General features: G+C 40.0%; 1 protein-coding gene across 8 annotated transcripts; it reads right to left on the bottom strand.

The window, feature by feature from the left end:
* Positions 1 to 5: 5 nt before the first annotated feature.
* On the bottom strand, positions 6 to 27,113 carry chb (chromosome bows). 8 transcript variants are annotated; one of them, XM_043424568.1, is made up of 27 exons: positions 26,851 to 27,112; positions 25,548 to 25,939; positions 21,983 to 22,088; positions 21,667 to 21,838; positions 21,322 to 21,498; positions 21,105 to 21,181; positions 11,242 to 11,273; positions 10,378 to 10,465; positions 9,968 to 10,125; positions 9,617 to 9,853; positions 9,009 to 9,262; positions 8,442 to 8,626; positions 7,928 to 8,074; positions 7,502 to 7,612; positions 7,332 to 7,367; positions 7,052 to 7,150; positions 6,683 to 6,863; positions 6,194 to 6,395; positions 5,480 to 5,545; positions 4,777 to 5,108; positions 4,381 to 4,684; positions 4,119 to 4,291; positions 3,904 to 4,033; positions 3,504 to 3,633; positions 3,254 to 3,416; positions 2,703 to 3,162; positions 6 to 2,367 (listed from the first exon to the last, which is right to left on the bottom strand). In XM_043424568.1, exons 2-27 carry the CDS (start codon positions 25,734 to 25,736, stop codon positions 2,170 to 2,172), a joined length of 4,407 nt encoding a protein of 1,468 aa, XP_043280503.1. In that variant the 5' UTR covers positions 25,737 to 25,939; positions 26,851 to 27,112; the 3' UTR covers positions 6 to 2,169. The 8 variants fall into 8 exon arrangements, with proteins under 8 accessions (XP_043280503.1, XP_043280505.1, XP_043280504.1 ...); XM_043424570.1 differs by lacking the exon at positions 26,851 to 27,112 and adding an exon at positions 26,639 to 26,653; XM_043424569.1 differs by lacking the exon at positions 26,851 to 27,112 and adding an exon at positions 26,044 to 26,592.
* Between the last annotated feature and the right edge of the window lie 116 nt (positions 27,114 to 27,229).

The following is a 27,229-nucleotide window of genomic DNA, read 5'->3' as shown; positions in this document are numbered from 1 at the left end:
CGTCATTATTTTTATCGCAATACTTTAATTTATTATATCAAGTTGGCAATTACAATAACAATACGGTAAATATTCTAATAATCAAGTCCTTAAGATATATTACAATAGCGTGAAAAAAATTGCCTGTGTCATTATGCCTTCGTTTAATTGTTTATGCTGTTTAATTGTGATAATTTTTTCGGTTTTTTTTTCTATGCATTTCTTCAATTGCTTCTTTGAGTTGTAAATAGACGTTTAATGTTGTTTTCGAGCTCGTAACAATATCCTTTTTTTTTCTTCAATTCATCGTTAACGCTGCCTTATGCAATAAATCAGAGGCGCAAAGAAATGGATAAAAATAGCGATGATTAAGAAAGGTCGTATGCGTTAACGAAATCTGCAGGATTTCACCAACTTTCTTTTCGTCGTTTATCACGTGAGAAGCGAATAATACTGTTGCAAAATCGAATAGAAAGCGCGCCGAGTAAAAGAAGAAACAAAAATTGGAAAAAAAAATCAGCAACACAAGATCTGAAAAGCCGATAGGCGCGCGATCGCTTTGCGACCCCCTTTGCGAATCCAATCGATCGTAGCCAATGATGCTTGCAACAGGCGTGAGTCTTCAATTTTTTATGCTTCGTTTTTTCCTCATAAGCGATAATAGCATTCCATATCACTCGGACGAACAATTCGTACAACTATATAGTATATAAAAATAGTTAATAGTACGTAACGGTGAAAAAATTACGCGCGCATAAATATTTTTTTTCTTTTGAGTTTGTGTACAACGCGATTGCAAAAGAGCGCTTAATATGATGAGCGCCGTGAAAAAATAAAAACGATAAAGGAAAAAAACAGCAAAGTCACGTCCAATCTTCACCGTATCATTTGGTTGAAAATGAATAAAACGTCCATCATGTCGATGCAATAGTTAATATATAAATTTCAATATCAATGCAATATAGTACTCGAGAAACTTAACAGAACAAGCTAAAATTTGTTATTCAACTAATTCTTTTCAATTGTCTTATTTCTCCATTGTTTTTCGCCTTCATGTTCGTCGGTTTTAAAATCAATGTACTATTTTTATTAGATCGTATTCTGTTGGTTTTTTTTTCTTTTCGTGTTTCAATTCGAGTGAAGAAACGCCGGTACGCGTGCGACGGTTCGTCTAGGACCGAACGCGAAACTCGAATTTCCCGAAATGTGACGTTCCGGCACGAGACGAAACCCGCGCCCGTGACCGAGAACACATGGCCCATCTCTTCCGCTGTTTTCACAAGTTTTTTTCCTTATCGATTAATCATTATTGTAGGCTTATTACTTAAACGTATGACGCAATGTATTTACAAAATTGTCACATAATCGAGACCGTCATCCTGATGATAATTCAAAAAGGAAAAAAAAACGAACAACATTTGATTTTTCTGTATTTTATACCGAGCAAAAAACAAAAAACTCACAATCAATGACAAGTTTATGAATGATCCTTACTTAGCTTTTAATTTTCCTTTCATGCCGTTAAGGCCTACGTATCTTTGGCACCGAGCGGCCATTCTCTCTCCTCGTTTCACGATATCGGACTTTGCTATACATACATATGATACACGAAGTAAGGAGTAAAGAGAGCAAGAACAGTTAAGGAGTTAGAGAAGGAGAGAAGAGAATTGTTGTTTTAGCTCGTCGGTTAATGGCACGAAATTGCAATTATTAGAGATAGAGAATTGACATCACGTGGATTTTGAAACGAGGGTAAGATGAAGAAAAAAACGCGCGAGGTAAGCACAAAAGAAAAATACGATAAAAAATAAAAATACGCGGAAATCGTGTGTCACTCTCGGCATTTATTCATCCTGGGATGCGTAAACTCGGTTATGTACAGTGGATATTTTAATACCGTTGTTTGTCCTGGACAATCGCACGCGCACGAGCTCATATAAACATAAATATATATATATACATCTTGTGTATATATATAAATATATTTATAGATGTATACGGGTACAGATTCTCTTTTGAGGGACTTTTGTTTGAGCGCTTTTGAGACTCTCAGGCGCTCCTTTTGGTGAGAAAGTGAAGGAGCATGAGCTCGTGCTTAGCTCCGAGTCTAGCGAATCTCTTGAGCAAGGAGATTCTAAGTGTCGCGATAGTCGCGGCGGTCGCGGCGCTACCACCGCTGTTCCCTACCAGTTAGTTCTTGCCACGAGGACTCGCTGGCTGACTCGCCGTCTGCTGTGCTCTTTGTATATAAATGTTCAACAGCTTGAGCTTACTTCCATACAGTGGAACCAAATGCGGCTTCATTACTTCTTGGCCAACCGCGTTGTGTATTGCTACCATGCAAAACACAGCGCTCTTTCGTACTTTACTCTCGTGGTCATCGTAAGCCTGAAAAATATATCAGACCAAGCATTTTCATGAATTATTTTTTTATTTCTTTCAAATTAATGATTTTGTCAAGGAAAATAAGGAATTTATGTAAGATCATGAACTCCAAATTGAATGAGACGATTTGAAAACTTGATCATAATCTTTGCCACTGTAAATTTTGTAATTGTTCACATAGGGCAGTTTTTTTTATTCAGATTATAAAATTATCAGTATGCTTTATAGCTTTAAGTCCCGAATCCGAACCATCGCAAGGAGGTTGGATTTTCATTTCATCATTCGTTTTTTTTACAAACTTTTGAGGGACTGTAAAAAAAAAAAGCGACACGGCTTACCGTGATCAGACCGGGCATGATTTCCGATAAGTATGGTTCGATTGCCTCACGACCTCGATGTTCGACAGCCTCGTGCAACATTTTGATGGCCCCAACATTTTTGGGAAAAGGTTCTGTCGTAATCGAGGTTGAAGCTAGGCGTATTATTTGATCGACCGGCAGTACCCTCGCAATCATTGCCGCACATTTTTCAGCTACTTTAAGCCCGTGCCACTGTTTGGCAGGTCTGTCAGGACTGGTAACAGCAACTGCGCTGGAACTCGTCGCGTCGCATGGTTTTTCTGGCGGCTCGTCGATTTTGTGAGCATGCAAAACCTTCAATACCACCAATTCCGCGTACTTGCTGAACGACTCAACAAGCTCTGGACACTTAAGCATCTCGATCAGCGTCTGAAGCACCTGAATCTCAAGCTGTTTATCCTCTGACGCTAGACACTCGAGAAGGGTCTTTAGTAATTTTCTGCAAATTATTAACGATTCGTCGTTATATATTGATGAAATAAATTTCTAGATAATTGCAAATGGATTAAATCATTCGGAATTTGACTAACTTGAACTGCTGTTTTATGTAGGCCGCGTCACAGTCGCGTACGTACAGTTGAAATTCTTCAAGGGCTTGAACTTTCGCAGAATTCTGACTAATCGCGGACTGGAGCGTCTTGATCGTGTTATCAACAACTTCCGGACCTCGGAGTAGCATGTCCGGAGAAGAACCTGCCAAAGTGAATTTTGATTGGTACTTTTCGCTTATACTCTCACTGTTACCGTAAATAAGTGACGTAGTATTTGCAATCAACTTACTATGTGTTCCGTAACCGTTATTTTCCTGCTGTTGCGGCAATATCAAATCGCCAGCTATTGTGTCACTCGAGCCATTATTGTTAACAGGCTTACCACGCTGCGTAGGCGAAGACACGGACGAAGAACGGCCCTTAATTTTTTACAATAAACGTAAACGAATATAAAATCCAGTTTTTATTATTGTCCAACATTCATTATTCAAGAGAAACGAAAATTAAGTGAAAATTAATGAATTGACGTTTCAAAATACTCAAAATCTTCCGAAGGTTCTCGATTTTTAGCAAGTTTTTACACATGATTTTTTTAAATTTCGTTGCACAGATTCACAACCACGGTTTTTATTTATAGATATCAACAAATATCTAAAATCAATCATATTTCATAAATAGGTTTAACTTACGGAATTTGTTAGAGTGAGACTCTCCATTTTCTCTTCGACATCAGCCATGTTGCTTATACCGCTATCTTTACTGGTTGTGGTTCTTTCGAAACCATAATTTTGTATTTCGGCTGTCGTGCGTCTCAAAGACCTGGCGATTGAAAATATCCGTTAAAATATCTGAGTATGAACGATTGGCAAAACGTTCTTCTTTCTAATTATCATGATATACCAACTTGTAGACTTCCTCGGGATTGAGATTGTCGGCATCTGTCATATCGACGTCTGTTTTCGTTCTCGTGCGAGCTGGTGAATGCAACAAACGTCCGGTTTCCATACCCGGTGACGACGGATTGCTCGAACTCGATGATCTTTTCAAATGTGCCTGAATGAGAGGCATAGCTGCGTCCTTCGAAATGAATTCACAAGAAATTCCGTTAGATTTCCTTTTCGTGCGTTCATTTTTTATTTTCTAATTGTCCTACAAGAGTGACGAACCTGATAGAATTTCGGCAATTCACCGAGAATCATTGGGAATTGAGGCGGGTTGAGATTATAAAGTGCGATTACGGCTTCTTCGGCGTGTCTCCTTACGTCCTGGCTCTTAACGTCCATTGTCCAATTAAGTAATCGCGCGAGAGCTGATTTACAAGTTGGGTTGAGAGCAGAAGGTTGCGAATTACCGGCAACGTGCATCAAAAAATTCAACGTTGCTACTTTGACCCGAGAATTGGGCGTTTGCGTAGGATCCGTAAGAAATCTCATGACTGCGGGTAACAACAGATCACCGGGAAAGGACTCTCTGTAAATAAAAAGAAAAACATCGTGAGAGTAATTCCGTTTTAGCTGTTCTCAAACTTTATATCAATTTTCCCTTATGATTGCCATACGAACCTAACAACATCAAGAGTTTTGTAAACTTTAGTCTGTACAGAGCCAAGAAGATCGGTGCCCAATTTGTTGAGGAGCCTCGCACAAAGCACATAAAGCCAATCATTTAAATCCTCTCGATGTGTCGTTATCAATACCGTTAGTGTATCAAGGAAAAGGCTAAACACTTTGGTGTGCGAATCCATAAACATTTTAGCAAATATGTCGGTGACTTTGCGGAGCTCCGAGGCTGATAGCGTATTTCCATTAGAGAGAAAGTTGTGAAGCCCTATGAGACCTTCTTTTCGATTGGTCCATGGGTTACGACCACAATTCTCGATTATTTCCTTGATGTCCTAATCCATTGCAAAAAAACAATTTCTATTAATCAAGAAAGCTGAATTTTCGTCTTGACTGAATTGCCAGGAAAATCTTTCGCGTGCATCATTCAAAATATTACTTCCCCCGTTGCTAAATCGTTTTAATAGAATGAATTTAATTAGTTGGATTCCAAGTAGGGAAAAGAAAGTGAAAGGTCAATGACGGGCGTACATAAATGTTGAGGAAAGAGAGGAATGAGGAGAAAAAAACAACGAAAAAAACGAGCACACATTTTGGACACCAAACCCAAAAATAAAAGCAATAAAAATATGTGAGTGAAATTGTACAGAGCAAATTTATAGAGAAAGAAGCTTTGAAAAATAAATAAGGTACTTGATGAACAAACCTTAACAATCGATTGATCCCAATGGTCGCGATAAAGTCTCTGTTGCGAGCCGCTCCACGAATACGACTGAAGGAATGCAGGAACGTAGGAATTTTGTTGCCAGGATACGCGGGTTTGGCAAAAGAAAAACAACAAATAAACATGATAAATCGCCAATTCGCAGTTTGTATAACATGTCATGGTGTCACGAATACGTAGGTCATTTGAATTTTTTGAAGATTCTACTACGCTCGTCACTCAAACACGTCAACGGAGTCTCGAAAATAAACATAAAAACAATTCGAGGTATACATCCATTATTTATTATAACTAATAACTAATTTTAAACAGAAATTGCAGTTTGTTAACTCAGCTTGAAATGAAAACTTTTCCAATGACCAACGTATACACGTACATATGAAAAAGATTTTTGAAACTTTGGATCCGATATTGAATGTTGTTCCTTAGCTGAAGGGAATCAAGCTGAGGTTTAGATTCACGAGTAAACTCCATGTTTTCGAATTTTATGTGAATGATCCAAAGAGATTCCTCAGAAAAAGGTATTGCCCAAATTTGAGAAGATCATTCGCGATTATGCGACATTTACAGAAAATGACGAAAGCACGAAATGAAGGGCAAGAAATAATTGAAATTACATTATGAGAAAAATTTGAGGCAAGGAATAGAAAGGACGTGAAAAGGGGTCAGAACGAAAATTTAAAAAGGTGTACTCACATCACTGGCACGTCTGATACCGTCGAAGCTGTGCTCCGAGCAGATACTGTTGGTTTCGCTGTCATCGCTGTGGTCACCTTTACCGGTGAGCGCATCAGCCAGAGCAGATTCCGCCTCGCGCGACTGTTGCAGCATTTTCTGAGCCATCACCGGCCTTGAAGTCGGTGGTCTTTCACTCGGTGACATATACATATTTCGTCCTCTGTTTCATAACAAAAATAAAAAGAACCATCCATTTAAATACGAAACATCGAAAGATATCGAGATTATTTTTTCCCAATGGACAAATAGCATTTATATTCATCCTTTTGTAAAAAAAAAATGTATAATGATTTTCTTCGTTTTAGATACAAAAATATATGCCTGCAAGAGAAAGTTCAAAATTAGTCCTTCGGTGGTTTTTATAATTTGCGACTGAAAATTAAATGACTCGTGGTCTCATGAATAACGTTATTGAACAACGAATAAATGTTCAATTTTTTCCATTACCTTATTTTCGAAGCGAAGCTCCGATCCATGGCAAATCTTTGAGGACTGGGTTCGCGACTATTGCTTCCGCTACGAATTCCCTGTCCGGAGAGACGACGTGGTCTAATCGCTGAATTTTCGTTATCGCGATTATACGTCGCGTAACTCGATCTCGACGACGGTGAACCTGATCTGCTGTTCGCTGAATACAAAAAACCAAAAGACATGAAATATTCGCTCGCACAATCATTTCCTGTTGGAAAGTCGATAATATATTTGCAGAAACAAATTTGTTACCAAATATCAAGTCCTTGAATTATTTCAAGTGAAGCAAAATCGACTTTTTTGAACGGCAAATAGAGAGTGAAATATTTTTATTGTTTGACTTACGTTGAGATTGAGAAACACCGGCAACTTTTGTGCGAGTCCTCGGTGTTCTTTCGGTGTTCGCGGCTGCTGCGGCCATGTCCGGTGATCTGTTGAAGCGAGCTGTAAAAATCGACAATGATTATATTTTTTACAGGATTAAATGTCAGTTCCTTCACAAGTTAACATCTGATGTTAATGTTTTCATCATGATCGCTGCATGCAAGATTAATCCAGCCAGGATTCTTGGCGTATTATCGGTCAAATTTACCAATCAATAAATTACATCGAGACGCTGCAATACCTTGTCTCGTAGCACCTTCACCTCCATGATCGTTATCTATCCGAGCGCGCAGCGATTCGCAAACGACAAAAGATTCACACAACTCTATTTTCAATTGTCGTTCGATTGTAGTGAAAATAACTTAATAAGGAGAAAGGTGAAGCCTAGAAGTGATTGGAAGTAAAACTCACGCGGAGTGGCTCGCATGCGGTTCAAATTGGCATAAACCGTTCTAGCCTGGGCTCGTTTCGCTGCTTGAAGATCGATCGCGCTCGTCGATCTCGGGCCGGGCGTGACTCGACCTGATTTTTCGATAATAAAATCATTAATTTCTCATTTTCTTTCTTCGTATTAATTTCATTACAACCAAAAGAATAAACAATCATGCGGACTATTGAAAATCATCGAAATTCTGAAGCGTCCAAGGATTTAGTGAACGAGAAGGATGGATTCGAATGGGAACTATGTTACTCGAGTGCATTTGGGAATGATTTATGGAACAATAAAAAAAAAAACGTGAAACATTTAGTGCCTGAAAAAAAAACGATCATATTTGCAAATTAATGAGGTCTTGCTCATCAAACTTTGAATGACGATTAAAAGGAACATGGAATTACAGTAATTGTCAGTGGACTGTCGCTGAAGAATTGGTATTCCGGACTGACGATAGGAGCGTGGCAGAGACGGTGTCCGCCTGAGGAGCCCGTGGGGCGGGCTCTCATTCGCTTGCAAATTTTCCGTGCTGCCCGTGTTCACGACAGTTTCTTTTGCACACGTGTTTGTTATTTTTTTTATTTCGTTCAATGGTTTTTTTTTATGATTTTTTATGTTTGAGCGCAGCATGGAAAGAGAAAAAGAAAAAAAAACGAGACAACTGTGGATTTTGATTTTTACTATTTTAAATGACAATGAAAATCGTCGAGAAAAAATTTGATATATCAAATGAATTGGCGTTGAATGAAATGCCTCGTGGCGCGTGTTCGAACTTCAGCGTCGAATACAAATATAGACGATAAATGAAAAATTTGTAGCAATCGATTCCTCACAATTGGAATTCAATGAATTATGTATTTCTAATGCAAATAATAATTTTTTTTTAAAATCAACAAGCGGGTGAGAAGGAATGCTAACCTGTTGAAGAAAGCCCCGGCCTCGAGGCACGAGGACTCGTGTTCATTGACCTTGGTACTGTATTTAGGCTGTTTATACTCCCGCTGTTACTCAAAGACATGAGGGATCTTTTGTAGGTAGCGTCAAGACTGTTCAAAAGAACCTCTGCTTGTTCCGGAAAATGATCTTTGAAAGCCCAGTAAGATCTGCGAGAAAAATTTTATTCGGTCAACGATTTAAACCGGATCGATCAATGGGATTTATTGCACGGCTGAGATTCGTATCAAGAAATACGTAATTTTTCTTATGCATGGAAATACGTAAGAGAAAAAAAGTACTTCGTCGTTAAACGCATTTAATATTCAAAGCAGTCCCATTTAAAAGTTTACACTTTGCAAAGAAATGAGACCAAAAAAGGAAAGAAGCAATTTTTTGGAGGAATTGATTTTTGAAAACTGCTCGAGATCGAGAAGAAATGCTTTTCCCGAATTTCTTAATCTTTATGAGACTTTCATAAGAAGATTCCCTCTGCTTAAAGAAAAATAAAATCCCATGTGAATATGAGGGAATGAATAAAAATAGACCTACTTCCGGGCGAATGCACGAGCTTCCGAGTCAGAATCAGCGACGCCTTTTTTTATCGCATCCTGAAGTACTGTCACATGTTTCTGAAGAATTAAAGTGGGCCACGATTGCAGTATGAGGTTGAGATACTCGCAAGAGGCGCGACGTATATCTTTACTCTTGTTGCTCAGAGAAGCTGCTATAATCGGAATGAACCGTCCGCTGTGGGTATTTTGAAATATGAAGCGTAGCGCCACCGCACCCGCCGTTGCGACCACCTGGAAACAAAAAATTAACTCGTCAAATCAAACAAATCTAGACAGTTGAGTGTTTCATTGATTCTTCCTTCGTCTTCATAACGAAAAAAAAAGAAAATTCGTTCATTCCTTTCGAAAATTCCGTTTTCTTTTGACCCAAGAATTCAAAGCTTCTATGTGAAAATGAAAAAAAAAAATGAATGGTGAATTGGATGTAAAAAAAATTGGATCGAGAATTTTAATTATGATGATCAAATTTGGAGAACACCGATGTTTTCTGGGGGAAGGTCGAGATCAATTTGAGATACGTGAATCGCCAAGGAGATTTTATGGTGCGCGATCCACGAGGATTGTCATAATATCGAGTGCACTCACCTTGGCACTATTTTGTATGAGGTTCATTATCGAGACTAGAATGGCCTCAACGAAGCCGGCGAGTTTGTTCTTCAAATGATGACTTAGAAAGGCCAGGGTTATGCACGCCTCCCTGACTACTTGAGACCTCAGATCTGTGCAGGCGCCCGCAAATGGCCGCTGGATACTTTTCAACAATTCCGTAAAGTTTTCGTAATTTGTACCACCCGCGACTATTATGCCTCGTAGCCTTTTCAACTGCAAAACAAGCGCAAACATTTCGATAATTCAAACACTACGAATTTCCAGGCGTTTTTTCCCTTCTTTGTTTTTTTTCTTGTTAAACTTGAACCAGTTTCTCTCGAGACTTACGCTGTCGGTTCTTTGTTTCCAGTCTTTTTTGTCGTCGCCTATGGTCTCGCTTATCACCTTCATTTGCTCCTCGAGATCCTTGGCCGAGAATAATTTAACAGACGGAACATCTTCGAACGCGGTCAAAAAGGTCTCCTCGTCCACGGCACCGGCTTGGCCTAAAATCATTTCGTTTTTTTTTACAATCATCATAATTAGCGTGAAGGATTAAATAAATTGAGCGGCTCATCACGATTCTATACGCTTTCGTAAATTGGACCAATTATTATAACCATTAGTTTGTGAAAGCAATCATACGATTCTGAAAATTCTCCACTTGCTGAGTCATCCGAACGCTCAGGTTTTAACGAAATGGACACAAAAACGTTTTTTTAGATACTTTAATTGGTATGTAGAAAAAGTATACATACCTGGAGTACTCAAAGGGGCTTTTGCAGGACCAAACTGACTTCTCTTGAGTGGAACGCTCGTCGTTCTCTTGACCGGCGCGGACTTGATCTACGTAAATTGTTTATTGAAATTTAGTTATTTCGTCAAATTTCCATTTCGTCATCAAAGTAATTCGATCACGGGGATTCGATCGAGTACACACCGAGAAAAAATGTGTACATTGAACTTAATTTGTTTTGATGGTCGAAAAATGGTAAACCGAAGAATTTCTTAGTGTAACAGCGCAAACGATTAAACTCATTGAACCGAATTACGAACATTTCTTTATGATTCGAAACGAAATGGCGCGAGATTAATTTTTCCCGAAATGTCAGTTGCTTCCTCGACATGATTGAATCTCGAATATCGATTACTCGACGGTAATAGTTGGGACGAACGAATATCGATTAATTTATTCGAGTAATATTTTGTTACTTTGACGTTCATTTTTTGAATGTTCCTCAGTTTCATCAGTTCGGGGAATACTTGCAAATTATTTCGTTTCCTCCGAAAAAAATGTTGGAGAGAAACAAAATTTTTGGTCAACGAACTTTTTCTTCGTACCAAGCTCCATTTGTATAAGCAGTAAAAATCTTTTTAAGGTCCATTTGTATTGACTGGCTCGAGTTTGACAATTTTCATGGTTCGCACAAAAGTACATTTTTACTGGCATCGTAGTGGCACGAAAAAGTGATCTCCAAAAAACTTCATTATTTTCGTCAAGCAAATAGTTCACGTCGAACGATAAAAAAAATCAAGAGTAATTTTCTCGGTGATCGAACTACTTTGAAGTTGTATTGATCGGATTGGATGAAATACGTGGTGGAAAATGGCTGGTGACTCACCGCTCTATCTGGCTCGTCGTTATCTTTACCAACTGTAACAGAAGAATAAAAAAAGAGTATAAATGATTAGTGAAAGAAAAGTATGGGCGAACGTTTATTAAAAAGGGAATATAACGGAATCGTCGAGTTTCGAATGTCAACGACGTCAAAGTGCGTATCGTCGTAAGGCAACAAGAAATATTCGTTAAAGAATATTCATCCAGTAATCGAATTAAGGGCTATGAACAGTGTAAATGTTGGAATTTCAGGTGTTTTTTTGTTTCTTTTATGAATTGGTTGGATGGATTTACATAAAGCCTTGTACACATCTTTTACATACTCGAAAGTACTATAGAACATTTTTTTAAATTTTTTCAATGGTATATTTTTGTACAATGGTGTGTTGAAAATGACACGCTTTGAATCGATTTTGACAGCAAAACAAAAAGAGTTTTTATCCCAGCGACTGATTTGAATTGCATTTTGTAACGAAAACGTATTTTTCCAGCATGACGTATCCGTTTTTTGATAACATTTTTTTTCTTTTACAAACCATTTTCTACTAAGAAATCCACAAAAATTGTGATTTTTTTTTAAACAATGTTTTGAAAATCCCCTGCGTCACAAGAAAACTAATAGCATATATATTAAGAATCTTATTGGTTTTTTGTCCTGAGATGTTGCATTTTTGAGACTCGCTGTCAACGCCGATTCAAGGGGTGCCTTTTTCAACACACCGTTGTACATAAAAATACTATATGAAACAAATTAAAAAAAAAAAAGTTCCAGTACTTTCGAGTATGTAATAGACGTATACGAGATTTTATTAAAATTCATCCAACCAATTTTTATTTATAAAACAAACAAAAAACACCTAATATTCCACCGTTTACACTGTTCGCAGCCCTTAAAAAACCGACGATGACGATAAATATTGAAATACAGTATTTTGCGGTTTCCCGTCTGTTTACATGAAATTCGCAAGCATCGACAAACATGTACGTAAGAAACTTTGACAACTGTGAAAAAAAAATCCAACAATCGCTTGTATGAGTTTGAAAAATCTTGAAATACTCATGGGTTCGAAATAAACTAATTCATCTTCGAAAAGGACGTTAAGCTCTTGAGCCTAAGCACTCCAAATATACTGAGCCGACTACGCTCTCCGCAAGAGATTTTTTTTTGACTTCCTTCGTGTCGCAATGAAGCGATATACAAACTTAAACATCATTCGGGTTTGTACCTAGATCAGGGTACAACCAAGGAGGCTTATGAACGTCACAATGACAGCCACGTGCTCGTGCACCCGGATGCTTAACGATGTTGTCCCACTGGAGGATCCAAGTGCTCGACGGATCCCACAATTTTTTATCGATACTCGGGTATCTGACGAGACCACGATGCGAGCATCGATGCCCGACGCTCGAGACTATCACGCCCGAATCATTCATCGCGCACGCCAGCTACTCTTCACTTTTTTCGGTCCTAATTCTTCACGCTCTAAATATAATCGGCTCAATTGTTATTTGTCGAATGCAAATATTTCAATGCAAATCGGCTCATGCACATTTCATCTGAAATAAGCAAAAAATTCACTGCTTTACGGAAAACACAATTGTTTTTTTCACTTCACTTTGTTTTCTATCGGGGAAGACACGAATCTCCGAATCGGTCACTCTTTCGTTCGATTTATATCGAAGTCTCGACAAGCCGCTTGTTAAACTCAATCGTTTGAGAAATAAATATTTTCTCGTTAAGGTAGATCATGCCCGTAGAATCGTATTTTAAGGGTGCCTAAATTCGATCGACTTTTACTTCCTAATTAAAGATATAATCACTTTAAATTCATGTCAGATTTAGTAATTTGAAATTGTAAATACATTTTTTTAATTCATCTTTTGGCGAATGAAATTAATTAATCGAGGATCCATCACTGACCGAACCCGAAATTTCATTCGTCCCTCGTTGAAAATACTAGTTTTTATGTAAAAAATCGCATTTGAGAGCGCAAAGGGGAAACACAACGGGAAATGAATCAAGAAAAAAGTATTAATATAAGGCCAGAAGGCTATAACAGGAACGGGCCAAGCCAAGAAGAAACAAAATGCTGAAATAAGCAAATGGGAGGTTACATGAGTGCTCATTACCAATTTCGTTCACTCTTTAAGGTAATGTATCTTTATTACTAGTAAGACAATCGTCTCGAATTTTTTCCCAGACCTTCATTGTATACTTCATTGTTATCGTGTACTTTTTCATAAACTTTGTAAAAAGTGTTCATTCGTTATATGGACGTTTTAAGGTATTCCTTTCACAAACCCGAATATTCTACAAATAACTGATTTTACATTGCAGTTAAGTAAAAAGTGAATGCGAACAGATTGGCGAAATTTCAGATCAGGTTATCGAAGATTTAATAAAGAACGAAAACTTGAAAAATCGTAAAATTTATACGGAAGTTTATGAAAATTCCATTCTCATCAAATTTCTATTCAATAATTCATATACTAAATAATTCTAAATTCCTGATACAAACTGTCTTACAGATATAAAAAATGTAAGGAATCCATAGCGACGATAAAAATAAAGGGTTACCGAATGCTTAAAAGAGACATTAACGATAGAAGTTGAAAAAATGGCAGAAGCAGAAGCCTGTATAACTGCGACTTCTCAGAGGTTAGGAATCAGTCCGAATTTCGAGTGTCCCAATTTGCACCACCAAAAAATACGGTCATGCGGAAGGAACACCTTAAAATTTGATATGCGCGTCAGTCAGCTGGCCATTTAAACTCTGTGTAAATTTCAAGACTCTCTTAATAAAATCGTCTCGTGCATGAACTACCTTAATTCAGGATTTCGGCGAAACTTGAGGGGCACACGAATCGAATTCAGCCACGCGTCGCTCGAACAGACCCTCCGTGAGTTTCAACACTATTTTCCGAGAACAAAAGACGAAAAAAAAATCGACCAAATGTTTCCCGAAAACCAGAAAGTTCATTGAATTCGGTAGGATCTCAAAAGTTCTCAATGACCTTCAGATCCCGTGACAGTCGAGCTATTTTCCTTTTTCGAATGGATTTCCTTGAGAAAAGTTTTCGTTGAGCAAAAACAGTTAGAGACAAAACAAAAGGTTATGTAAATTAGCGTATCCCATGGTAATTACTGTGACAGCTACATGCGATAATGAGAACGATTTGATCCGAGCCTCTGATAACTTTGTGTGATCAAGGTACCTGGGAATAATTAACGTCTCGAATGTGCGTACGGTAATTCGTATACAAACACGAGACGAAATGTGGGGTGCACGCGTATTTCATTCGGAGGTTAAAAGTATGGTTGGCCAACACGGCGAGAGAGAGAGAGATTAGAATCTGTAGAGTCAACGGAGCGATTAATCGTTCCCGTTTCGCTCGGGAAGTACACGAACGAGTTGTCAAAATTTGTATACTCTTTTCCAAGTTATTTGAGATTCAATGAAACTCGGACGTGCATAATTTCACGAAATTATGGAGGTCGTTATTGGCAGTTGAAATAAGGACGAAGTAGAGAAGAATTGTTCGAAATTAGTTGTAAATGTAACGTGTGAAACGAGAGAGCTTATTAACTCGAGAATTCCGAATAATTTGCGAGTCAACAATTTCTAAGCAATTCATGCTTTTCTCGCGATTATTCGTCGATAAGAGGCTCTCTCGTGCTGTTCCGCGAAGCGGTAAATAAAGAGACTCGTTTCAAGGTCACTCATAATACTTCCTCGCGCATCTTGTATTATTTTTTTTTCTTTGCAAAAGTAGACAATCGCCGTTTATGAAAAAATTTCAATTGAATTGCGTGTGGTAACGCGCGCATAAATTATTTAGAAAAAAGAAATACTCAAGATGAATAGATTCGCGTAGTTTTGTCCACAATTGATAAACAAAATGGGGGGTTTTTCCAAGGTTATTCGTCCCCGGGGGGGATTTCCAGTCGATAACTTTCCCCCTGCGAAATATGCCGAAGAACATTGAAGAAAGTGTGTGAGGAAGGAGTGAGACCGAGTGAGGAGATACAAAAAGCGCGAACATTCGGGGACACTCGTTGCATAGCGTTTTGAAAAAATCAGCAAAACGAATTGGGTCCGGTTTGAACGACGGATATATTGTCGCGTGGTACACGAGAGAGTAAATCGACTGACCCATTTCACGGGGACGCGAAAGAAGCGAGAGCGCGTACACACGCTCGTCGTACCGCACGCACGCAGCAGCGAGCGGCGCGTTTCTCCCCCATAATAAATCGTTCGGTGGTTTAGCTACGACGATGCGTGCGTAGTTGAAAAAAAAAAGAAATAGGATGATAAATCTCGGTCATTAATTTTGGCGATAATTGGCAGTCAGGAAAATTCCCACGGCAATAAAGCATGAAAACAAAGTGCGACTTTGTTTACGAACGAGATTTAAGGTGACTGCGTGGCCATTGTGTCGGAGACTAACGAGGGCATGTTCGAGAAAACGAATATAAAGTTTCTTCGTCCGAAAGAACTTTCTGTGATTGAACGAACATCCCGATTCGCAGATTCGACCTAAGTATCCCCCGATCGATTGCTCGAACGCTGTTACCGTTTCCGACGTAAGCACAATATTTCTCGGTACTTGATTACCGCTTCCGGGTGGAAGTGAAACAAATGAGAGGTGATAAACACGTTTGCTCACTGCCACCTTGTTCGACGAATAAATCCCACTTGCGAACTATCCCGTTGACAGTTTTCGAGAAGCACTATTGCTCACGCACCACATAAAATGTCCCGTTTCGCATAACCTAAAAAACCCCCGAGGATAGAACGAAGAATGACGGATTTTTATTCTTCCACACACTATCGGTAGAAAGTAGCGAAAAAGATGAAAAAATCGCGAGATAAATAAAAATCGCGATGGAGACTGTGTTTACGAGGCAAAAGAGAGGACACGCAGCGTTGTTGTGCGTCCCAGTAGCTCGCTCGCTACGGTGGCACCGATGCTAGTACCATAGCATAGAATGTTTCAGGAGAGTTGGGACGCTCAACGATTCGCCTCGTTCGAGTGAGCGAGCGCTTCAGCGAGAAAGAGAGAGGAATATAAACACACACGAGCACGAGAAAAAGACAAAATAAAATAGGGGCTATTGGTGGTGGGGGGGCCTTACCCTACGGTTCAACAGAGTTGGGGGGCTCGCGAATAGTGTACCATCGATCATAAATACATACACGCACGTAAGAGACCAAGAGGGAAAAGTTGCGAGCGGTTGACAAGCCGAAAATCAGCGCCGTTCGAGCACCATTCGCTCTTTTTTCTCCGTACTTTCTTTTCATTCTGTTCCCGGAGAGAAACAATTAAAATAAAAAGTAGAAAGCCTTAAAAATAATACTGCTCACGCTTTTGGAATAAAGCGAAGAGCGAATCAGGTGAGATCGCGAAAGCACACGCTTCGATTGGTGGAATAATGAAACTTTACGATCGACCGGACAATTTGTTATATTCGCATAACGGACCGTTAACGAAGCCCATTATTTTGGTTTAAATAACGGGCAATTCCTCGGAACGGCCTGTCTTCGCGTCTCATCAGTTCTGCTACGCGGCGACCTTTTTTCCCCTCTTCGTTATTTTTCCTACTTTCTTGAGCTCTGCTCACGTAAGTCGCGCCGCGGGAGCATAAGTAATGAGGAGATGCGAACTAGCGAAATTCACGACGCGCCTTCCGCCGCTCGTTCGACTATCAGCGCCTCGTTATACCCTCGCTCGCGAACGCTGCGTATTTTCTACAATTAAAAAAGACACGGCATTACTGTAAATAATAAATATTCAAATGTTAGTAAACGTACAAACGAGTCGACGGCTCTCCTGCGCCGGGGAGCCGAGAGAGTTATTCTTCGGAGGCCACGCGACACGACACCGCTCAATGGCATTTACACGGGAGGAATTTCACAGTGTGATCTTCTCGTAAAGGTTAACGTCCCATCATTCGTACCCACTTTTATGTTACATCAAGAAAATCAAAATGCAAACTGAATACATGAAACATTTTGTTAATTCATCGCAGTCCATTACGAATTAATAAACCTGTCTAATTTTTCGAAAGCTAATTGGCATTTTACTAATTAATGGTAATAAGACTAATTGTTATTTCATTCGACCGAGTCTGTGCAAAGATCGATGATTTTAGATGGGGCACGGAGGGGAGTGTCGACTGGTTTTGGGAAGACGAGTTCGTCGAGATAAATATCGAGGACAGAGGAGTGAGATCATAATAAGAAGAATTGGAAAAATTCGACGGCGTGCGTCCCGCCCGGAAAATCGTTTGAGCCGCAACGACTCAATATAAGTTTTCAACTTTAAATTACAACGAATCCTTTTCCATTAATTAGCGCTCATTTATAATTGGTGGAAAGATAAACGAAAGCGCGATTCGTGCCATGCCTATAGCCCCTTAAGAGCGAAATGATAACGAGAGTGATTGTAACCGAATGAAAGAGAAATGATTGCCATTGCTGTTGTCGCTGTTTCTATTATTATTACGACTCGCCCACGTGTTTGAAAATGATGCACCGAGAGAGACAGCAAAGCCGAGGAGTTGCGTAAGACTCGCTTAGCGAGAAACAATTTACGAGGCCGTGTGCCACCACAAGTTTTTCCTCGAGTATTGAAAAACGAAGAAAAAAAAGACGAACGTTCGGTGTTTTTCTTTGCCGCATTGAAACTCCGCTCGACGACGTCTAAGCGTTTAAACAAATAATTGCGACCCCCCCACCGCCCTCTAATGGAAACTCTAATCAGTAGCGCACTGAGATCGAAGCGGGGAAAACGAGGCAGTAAAAAAGCGAACGAAACAACGACTCATCGTTCACCTATTTGGCAAGACGACCTGGATTTTCACAGGCTCCACAACTCGCACCGATAATGACTGCTCTTTTTTTCTGACTCATCATCGGCTTCTGGTAAAAACAAACGAAATATTCACGCTCGCTAAAGTTTCCTTCGATTTTATTTCCTATTTTTCCCCTCCCAACAATAATCCTAGTGATGAAAAACATGTGAAAAAAAATATCTGAAGACAAAAGCTCCACAAATTTAATCTCGCCGGCCCGTTTCGACACAATGGTACGAGGAAGGAGAAACTCGAGAACATTCGGAATGATCTGAATTTCAAACCAGCATTGCCAGCTCGAATGAAGACATTGTTTGCTCACGCAAAAAAAAACATTGAATTCACACTCGCAAATGTTGGATAAAATTTCGAAATATTTTTCCGTGGCGACAAAACAGTCGAGGCGTTTGTACGCGTACGCTTCTCGAAAGTGATCCGATGGCTCTTCTTCCTTTAGCGCCGTTCCCATTGATTAATTATGGAAAGCAAGCTTCCTCTTGCTGTGTTTTTTTCCTCCAACGGTTAACTTCCTATTTATTAAATATACTTGGCACACTATCCCGCGCGTTGCCTCGGTTCGAGTAACGTCCTCTCCCCTCTCACCCTCTGCTGCAAAAAAGACCTTTCACTTTCAACACGTGAGCGAGCCCGGTTCGCATCGAGAATAAGCGCGGCGGAGAGGGGCCAGTGGCAATTTTACCACGTGGATATGAATGCCGGTTGTGTTATTCATGCGAGAAAGAGAGAGTGAAGGGACTCTCGATAATGACGTTTTGCTATTCGCGTCAGCCGCGTCACACACACCCCTCCCTCTCCACGGAGGGGGACTTTACACTCCTTAAGAATTGACCGTACACACAAATACTTTCGTAAAAGCAGTAGTTCGCATTTCACCCTCCGAATTATCAACGAATCATCAAATCCGTGAAAATAAACGATTTCGTAGAGTTAAAGTGTGCTTGAGACCCTGCTACATCGCTCGCTGCACCGCTCGGCGGATCTTTCGTTCGTGGTATTGAGTTTTGTAAGTCGCGATACTAGATCCAAGCGAAATTTAATCCGATCACATAATCCACTGGTGCGTTTTAACATTTCCGATGTTGCGATATGATTTCACCCCTCGCACCACAATATCGACGATTAATTGACTCGTTTTCACGCATTTTCTCCTCGGAACGCTCAAATTTTGACATTTTTGTTCCCGCTCCCTACTGTCATTTTCAAAAATTCAGATTGCAATGGTGCAATGGTCTCTGGTGATCTCCCTGTCCTAAAAAATGAGAAAGAACCATAGAATATTCGACAAAACATTTTGACATTCATCAGGTTTTTATACTCTACAGCATAAGCATTGAAAAGGTTCGAGAGCGCGAACGCTTCGAGTCATCGAACGTGTGCGAGACGCTCAAAATTTTTGGTTTTTGTGCGGCAGGAAATCGTGGAGAAAATACGAAAGAATATTCATTCAGTGAACGTATTTCGCGAGAATCGAAGTCGACTTTTTCAACGGAACGCTAAAAATTTTTTGTGCGCACGGTGAAAAAAATATCAGCTCTTGTAACAATTGTGGATAAACGATCCTGGTTTCTTACTCCGACGTATTTAGAGTCTCAGAGGCGCGTGTCTAGACTCGAAATTGAAGAAGTTCGTGCGAAAATTCTTCGAAGCAAATTCAATGATAAAGTCACGAACGAATGGATCGACGACGTAATGTTCGAGGAACTGATCGATCAAAGATCGACGAGGGCGTTACGAATTTTTATGGCCCTTGTACCGATTGTCAATGTTCGTTCACGGTTATTAGGAGTTGTATAAATAAGGCGTCTGTAACGGAGCGAGACAACGACTACCGGCACGACTCTGCAACGATGATCGGTTCTCCCATTGCCAAGCCCATCTATGACCTAATCGTCACGAATGCTCATATTTTTATTTTTCTTTTCTTCTAGTCTCCGAACGTCGGACTAAGGTGAAACAAAATGTATCGAAAGATCCTCGTAAACTTGACAAAAAGAGGCAGAATACACAAACGGAGCGGCGACGCGAGTTTACCAAGAGACAAGGCTCTTGAATACACATCACATGTTTTTCTTTGCCTACGATTCTTTCTTGACACGAATGGTTAACGGATCGCTTCTCCCAGCGTGATAGACAATGCGGCAGAAGGAAAAATACGAAAAAAAAGTCAAACATGAAAGAACAGAAAAATCAAAGAACCATCAATGAGAGTCGAAAAAAGAAGGAAATCGAAACTGCGCTCAAAAAAGAAATTCTGGTCGCACATTAGCAGGTGCGAAAATTGTGGTTGAAATTTGGCTCGAGCTTGGGATTGCTCAAACGAATGTACGGAGGAAGAAAAAAGCGTGGAACCCGATCGAGCGAATATTGAGAGAATCTCGAATAACTCGAAGAGTATCGAATATTTGCGATCCGTAATTCGAGCGCGCCAATGAAGCATCGCCAGGAAGAATATACGTATGAATACGTGCGAGAGCCACATGGTGTTTGGTCGGGTTCCACAGCGTCGTTGGTTCTCGCACGACATCAATCTCGATCGTCCCTGTATCGATTACCACCATCGCAAGAGTGCGTATCACGAGTCGTAAGGAAATACCGATCGGTATGTTTCTTCGACAGAATGTAGAAGATCAAAATAGTCCACTGAAATGAGTGAACAAAAATGAGAAATATACTTTCGGAATCGACATTGAATAACGTATGAAAAAATGTCAGTACGAGTATCGAATGGTCACTCGAATCACGTATTTCGCCCGACGACTTTAGTGACTTTCGTAAACTTAGCAGGACTGCGAGAACCGATAAATATTCATGGGGCGTCTCGCGAGCGACTCGGAATCGCGTATCGTTCAACCAGGAGAGAGAACGAACTTTCCAGTCGTGGTTAAAAGTCAATGACGCACCAAGATGGCAGCACTCCTCGGTGGGCTCGGTGCCAAATCAAAGAAAGTAGACAAGCTTTTATTGCAGGAGAAACGTTCGTTCGAACTCACCATCGGAAGACAATGCCAGTGGTAAAAAGTCTCCGTCCGTTTTTACTTGATCGAATTTTTCTGCCAGCAGAGCCCATCTAACGAGGAATGAAGAAAACAAAACAGATTTAGTATCCGCGTAACAAAATTCCAAGACTCGAACAATCTCATAAATTTGCTTTGTTGACGAATCAATTTAAAAATGCTTCAGTAACCAAGTTAGACTGTCCTAACTCACTTTGCTTGTGGTACGTTGTGCTTTCTCTGAAGATCCATGCGGAATCGCTCGCCCACGTGGGTGTAGATTGTCACGGCTGTGTTGACAGCGGTCTCGCGAACCTTTTCGTTCGGGTCCGAGAGCAGTTTGACGATACTCGGTATCACGCCTGAAAGTAGCATCTCGTCTGCTCCGTGTCTGCGAATTAATCGAGTATCATTTTTTAGTAAAAGGTTCAATGAATCTTCGAAATACGAGGGAGTCAATGGAAATTTAAGAGATTGTATTTTTCAATCTTCCGACGGGTTATCAACACGATTTCTGATCGAGGATTTCGCTTCTGTTTATGAAACAAAAAAAGCTTACTCGTTAAGGGTCGTTGTGAGCAGCACGAGAGCTTCTTCTCGAAGTTTTGCATTCTTGTGGCCGAACGCTGGATGGAGGCGATCGAGCAATTGCTGAGGCATCATGCTACCCTTTTCCATAACTTTTAGTAATACGAGGCGAGCTTTCTCTCGAGTCAGATCTTTGCTGTCACCTGTCAAAAAAACGAAAATCGATCAGAATACATGAAATATTTTCAATTTTTATCAATTTTCATCCACAATCGACGATTTTTAATAAATTTTATAGAAAAATCGAAACAAATGAAAGCATGTTAATAAATTTTTTGAATTCTTACCTAGCCTGTCTATCGTCGGTTGAATAATGGTGGAAATGTAAGGCCTGAAATCGTGGCCCATTCGGTCCGCGAGGTACGTGAGAACTTCGAGGCCATTTTGCACTACCTGCAACAAATTACAACAGAGATGAGACACTCTTTTTCACAAAAAAAAACGATGCAATTGAAAAAACTCGATCGAGGCTCTTTTGAGTTGCTGTAAACAAATTTTGTAGATTGTCGAATTCTATTCAATAATTTTCTATCTGCATTTTGTTTTTTCTTCCAACTGAATATCCTCAAGCACGTCACTTTTATTTGCCAACGTCAAGCCTAATTCACCTTTTGAATCCCTCGTGCATTCGATTCCAAGCAAGAAAGAATATTCACGTGACATTTCGGTTTGTTATTTTATTTTATTTTTCAAGACACCAGAATCGTGTTCCCCCTCCGAGCCTCGTGCCCCAGCACTCGGACTCTCGGTAGATCCCCGCAGTGTCGAGTAACTCGGAGTTCAAGCAAACGTTTAACCCTTTAACTGCTCGAGTCGAAAAAAATCAATGAACGATTGTTTTTTTTTAGCCAGTGAAAATGAAAAAATAAAAAGAATTTGAAAAGAAAATAGGAGGAGACTCGAATTATAGGATCAATCGAACGTGACGTTGAACGCTCGTCCAACGAATTTAGGAGCGTTGAGGAGATTGACCCTGGCAAGAGATGTACATAGGTGTCACGGTGAAGACGAGAGAAAACGAGCAAGAAATAAGTCATCGGGGATCGCGCTCTAGTTCGTTAGTGGGGATCGAAAAAAAAGTGACAAGGGTCGTCGAGGGGTGAATAAACTTGTGTATCATGGCTGCGGTGAGATCAATATCAGGTGGGTGGTGAGCAAAAGATACGTGTCGTCAGCTTTGAAGACCGAACGAATAAGCAATCAGTGAAAGGGAAAATTAAGTTAATTTTATAGAAGGAAGACTCTTTCTACACGCGCTCGATTCGAATAACTTCTCCCACAATTTTCACAGGAATTATTCTCATGACGATTAAACAAGTACGAGATTAAAAGCGAGCTCGAGGGCCGCGCGCATGAATGTGAATGCACGCTAGAAAAAGGAGAGTCGAAAACTATTTTAGTGTCGGAAAGCGAGGTAAACGCTCTTTCGGTCTTGGTGCATAGCCGAATGGTGAGCTCGCCGACTCGGCGTGTCACACATCCTCATTCACATTCTTTTTCTTACGCTCCCCGAACGTCAACCCTAAATTAGGCTTAAGAGCTGAAGAACATGGAACCGAAATTGTACCGAACTGGGCGTGTGTGCGTGCCCCTCGATTGCAACTGCAACGCTCAGACTTTCTCGACAACTTTTATTCAAATTTTTTTATTCCAAGCTTTTTACCGTTTTCACTTTTTCTCCCTCGCCCCTTATTTTCCATTTTTCTATTCTCATCATTCGATGACATCGAGTTTACGTTTATTCACATTATTTTGTTATCTTTATGCACCGTCATGTCCAATGATTTTCACCTTCTCGTCGCTCCCCGTTGTCCATTTTCTTCTCGTATTGTTTGAGCGTGCAGCCACGACGTAAATAAACACATTCATTCATTCCTTTCGCCGATGCACAGTTGGCAGGCGCTGTCAAATTTTCTATCGTTCGAACCCCGACTACAATCTTCGTCCTTTCATTATTTTTCCAAGTTTTTCATCATCGAAATTCAAACAAAATTTCAACATGTTCGTCGAGCTTCTTAGTAATTCAGGAAAACGCGAAATTTATTGAAAAAATGATCATTCGAATGGACACACATTGATCGTAACGAATCCTGGAAGGCGATGTTGTCACGATATCTTAAGGTTTCATTTTTATCGAGCTTCTCAGGTTATTCATAGATTGCTGGATCGTAACTCAACAGCTGTAAATGAGACGAATGAGATGCGCTGACGTCTCAGTCCGACGGGGATTCTATAACGGTTTCCACGTGCGATAAAATTCGAGTTTTTGTCATTCGAATCGAAGGCACCTTTTCCAGAGCCGAAAATTCTGATGAGCACGGTCCTTTTGGAATTTGGTTTCATTCAACGGGGCCACGATCGAAAATTTTCTCATGAAGAATCGTAGGTTTTTCATTTTTCATTCTTTTCTCCCCCCCCCCCCCCCCCCCAAGTTGTTTTTTTATTCAAAATTCAAGAAAGTATAGAATTTCGCAAAGAAAAACATTCGTACAAACAAACGTTCTTTACAATCGTTTAAACAGATGTTCAGCAATAATTGAATAAAGCAATGCGATGATATTGATAACAGAATTCGAGCGAAATTCGGGCCCTTTTTGGTCCGGTATGAAAAATAATCCGAGCATTTTCAGACGACATCGAGTTCATGAGAGTCGAAATAATGACGTCACTCTGGTCGCAACCCAAACAAGGAATTGTGCGAGTTGAATTAGAGGAGGAGGAGGAGGAGGACGGGGAAGCGGAGGGGGGGGGGGGAAATAAAAGACAAAACGAAAAGAGAATGAAGAGAAAAAGAAGCGAGCTGAAGACGGAGCAGAAGAAAAAGAAGACTGGTAAGCAACGGTTCAACGAGTGGTGCACTTTGCGTCCTTGACACCGATCGAATACGAATCCATCGTAATGGCCCAGCCCAAAAACAAAAAACACATTGAAAACGAGCAGAAAATACGCATTGACTAGTTTTTTTTTTTTTTTTTTTTTCACGTTATTTCGTAATAAAAACGATGACACAAGCGACTGAACGACAATGGGAATTGGGGCGTGAAGAAAACCGAGAACTCGTCGAATTCATTGGTAAATCATTTTCCTCGAATGATTATGGTCATTTTAAAATCTAAACGACTCCGGAACGACGTTTGCATCATTTTTAATCGCATTTTTTATGTGTTAGTTCGTCTTGGTATCGACTAACACATGCGTGATCGAGTTGCAACGAGCCGGTGAGTCGACGCTCGACGTATCTGCAGAAACGTCTTGGGGTTTCGTTTTATCCTTGTTTTTGTAGACGATAGAATTAAATGTACTAACTCTCGAGACTCGAACATGGGAGAAAACGTTTCAAAGCGTAAATGGCGTGAAAGTTTCGATTCCCTTAAAGGCGGAAAGCGGGATTCGTCGCGCGAACCGGTACTCACAGTTCCACAATTACGACTATTTCTTGTAAAGAAATCATGAAAATGGAACCTGTTCTTTTCGATCGTGCAGGTTTTATCATATTTCGCTCGTATCATTCTATTTCTTGGGAGCTACCTTCGAACGAATCATCCGTCAAGTCCTTAGAGACAATCAGAAGTAGGCTTTTCACTCGATCATCACACGTTTCATTAATTTCGATTGAAAACATTCATTTGTGACTGAATCATGCGAATATGTTCATTCAGAGCGCTCTCGATTTTAATTTTAGCATCGAACGCGCATTTTTCCAAAGACGACGATACTCTTTGGAACAATTTATGTCGAGGGCACTCGATAATATGATAAAATACAAAGTTCGAGTTCTGTAATGATAATGGCAATGAAATAACTATGGAAAGATCTACGAATAAAAAAAATGAAGGGACACAAATTTCTTACCTTGGCATTTCCATTGGCGAGCCAAGGAATAATTTGGTCGATGAACAAACCGATATCCTGGCACTCTATACTCTTGGTAGGATCCCCGAGATAATTGAGCAATAAATTTCCAACAGTCAGTTTTTTCTTGATGTCAGAAGTGGAGAGTAGCGCGACAAAGGCGTCCATATCTCGAGGATTCAATGCCATGATTGACTTGTGATTTTTTTCTCTTTTAGCGTCTATAGATCTCCAAAGACTGGCACTATTTATCCGGACCAATTAATCCTCTGACGGTTGATTATCAGCTCGGTATCTTGTTTGATCTTTTTACCGACTCGCCGCCAAACTTTGCTGAGCTCCTCTTTCGTCACATAACGCGTTTATCACTTTTCTCCCAAAATCTGTGATATCTATTCAACAATGGAATTTTGTTTTGTGAGTAATCAATGCGAACAGGGAGCAGGACAACACCCTCAGAAAAGTGAAAATTCCTTGTCAACCGGCTTGTACTCACTATTGATTCTTTGCCAAAACTTTAATATTAATGAATCATCCACCAAACTTCATGCAAACACTTATTCATTGACGAAACAACCGTTTAAAAGAATTGGAAACGTTTCTTTTCACTTTGAAAACACGCGATTACAACACATGGTTTTTCATGAGATGAAACACACTAATGACGATAAGGTTAGGACGATTAACGATTTTTCACTTTTCTTGTCACCGGTTTTTCCGCGCTCTTTCTCGTACGAGAACTGCACTCTTTTTTGACAGCTTGATCGTGACCGAGTTGCTGATTACACCGGGAAAATATGAGTTACGAGTTTTGGTGAAAAAGTTAAATTTTTGTTGGAGTATATACTGCACTCGAAGAGATTGAATATCATCGCGATATTTTGTTCTCCTCTTTTGAATCGAATGGAAATAACTTGTTATCGAAAAAACCGACTATGTAAATTGCGAGACACGGGGGAATCAGACAAAATTTAGTTATTGAAACACAAAATGGCAAGGGAGAAGAGAGAAAAAAGTGAGCGAAAAAAAATAAACACCGAGATGGCGATTGAGCGATCTTGGTGTGTGGGTAACAAAATATAGGTGTGTACCTCGAGAGAGTCGTTCGCGAAACTGAAAATCTTTCTCTCCCCTCCTTCAAAATCTCTTAAAGTGTGTGACCTCTACCGAACTACGGTTCACGTTAATATAAAATGCCAATCCTGTTTTTTTTCGCACTTTTTTGTTCACCCACTCGTACCGTTTTCGTATATATATATATATTTTTTTTTACATTTTCTTTCTATATCCTGAAAATACTCACGGGACCACGGGTGATAAAAGAGCACAAAATGTTCTCGCACTCTATCCATCCACCGGGACGCCCGATGAAAAACATTCAATGAGAGTGCACGAAAAACAAAAAAACAGAAAAATTTATGAAATACAATGTGTCTTTATCGGAAAAAAGATTTTCTATTTTTTTTCTCAGTTCGTTTTTTTTTTGAGCGCACCGTCCCACACACGAACTAATCGGCCTAATCGGCGATACCCGCAACCGTCGCCATTTTGTTTTCACTGTGGCGCTGCTAACGTAACGGCGGCGACGGCCCGCTTTATGAAACTCGCCGGACTTGGCACCCTCATTACCCTCACGGGGCCGGCGCTGTTTGTCCGTTGCTGCACGGTTTTCTTCTATTTTT

This window comes from Venturia canescens, chromosome 7 (assembly GCF_019457755.1).
Source record: "Venturia canescens isolate UGA chromosome 7, ASM1945775v1, whole genome shotgun sequence".
In the NCBI taxonomy this organism is placed as follows: domain Eukaryota; kingdom Metazoa; phylum Arthropoda; class Insecta; order Hymenoptera; family Ichneumonidae; genus Venturia; species Venturia canescens.
Note: the sequence above shows the minus strand (reverse complement) of the source record. Positions and strands in the feature narration are given on the sequence as shown.

Bases quoted from the DNA above. Each gene is read 5' to 3' on its own strand.
- chb (XM_043424568.1), bottom strand. From the start codon at position 25,736: ATGGCATTGAATCCTCGAGATATGGACGCCTTTGTCGCGCTACTCTCC. The intron at 21,499-21,666 runs GTAAGCTTTTTT...ATTAATTCGCAG, and splicing joins CTCACAACGACCCTTAACGA to ACACGGAGCAGACGAGATGC. The intron at 6,864-7,051 runs GTAAGTCAAACA...TTTTGTATTCAG, and splicing joins CGGTGTTTCTCAATCTCAAC to CGAACAGCAGATCAGGTTCA.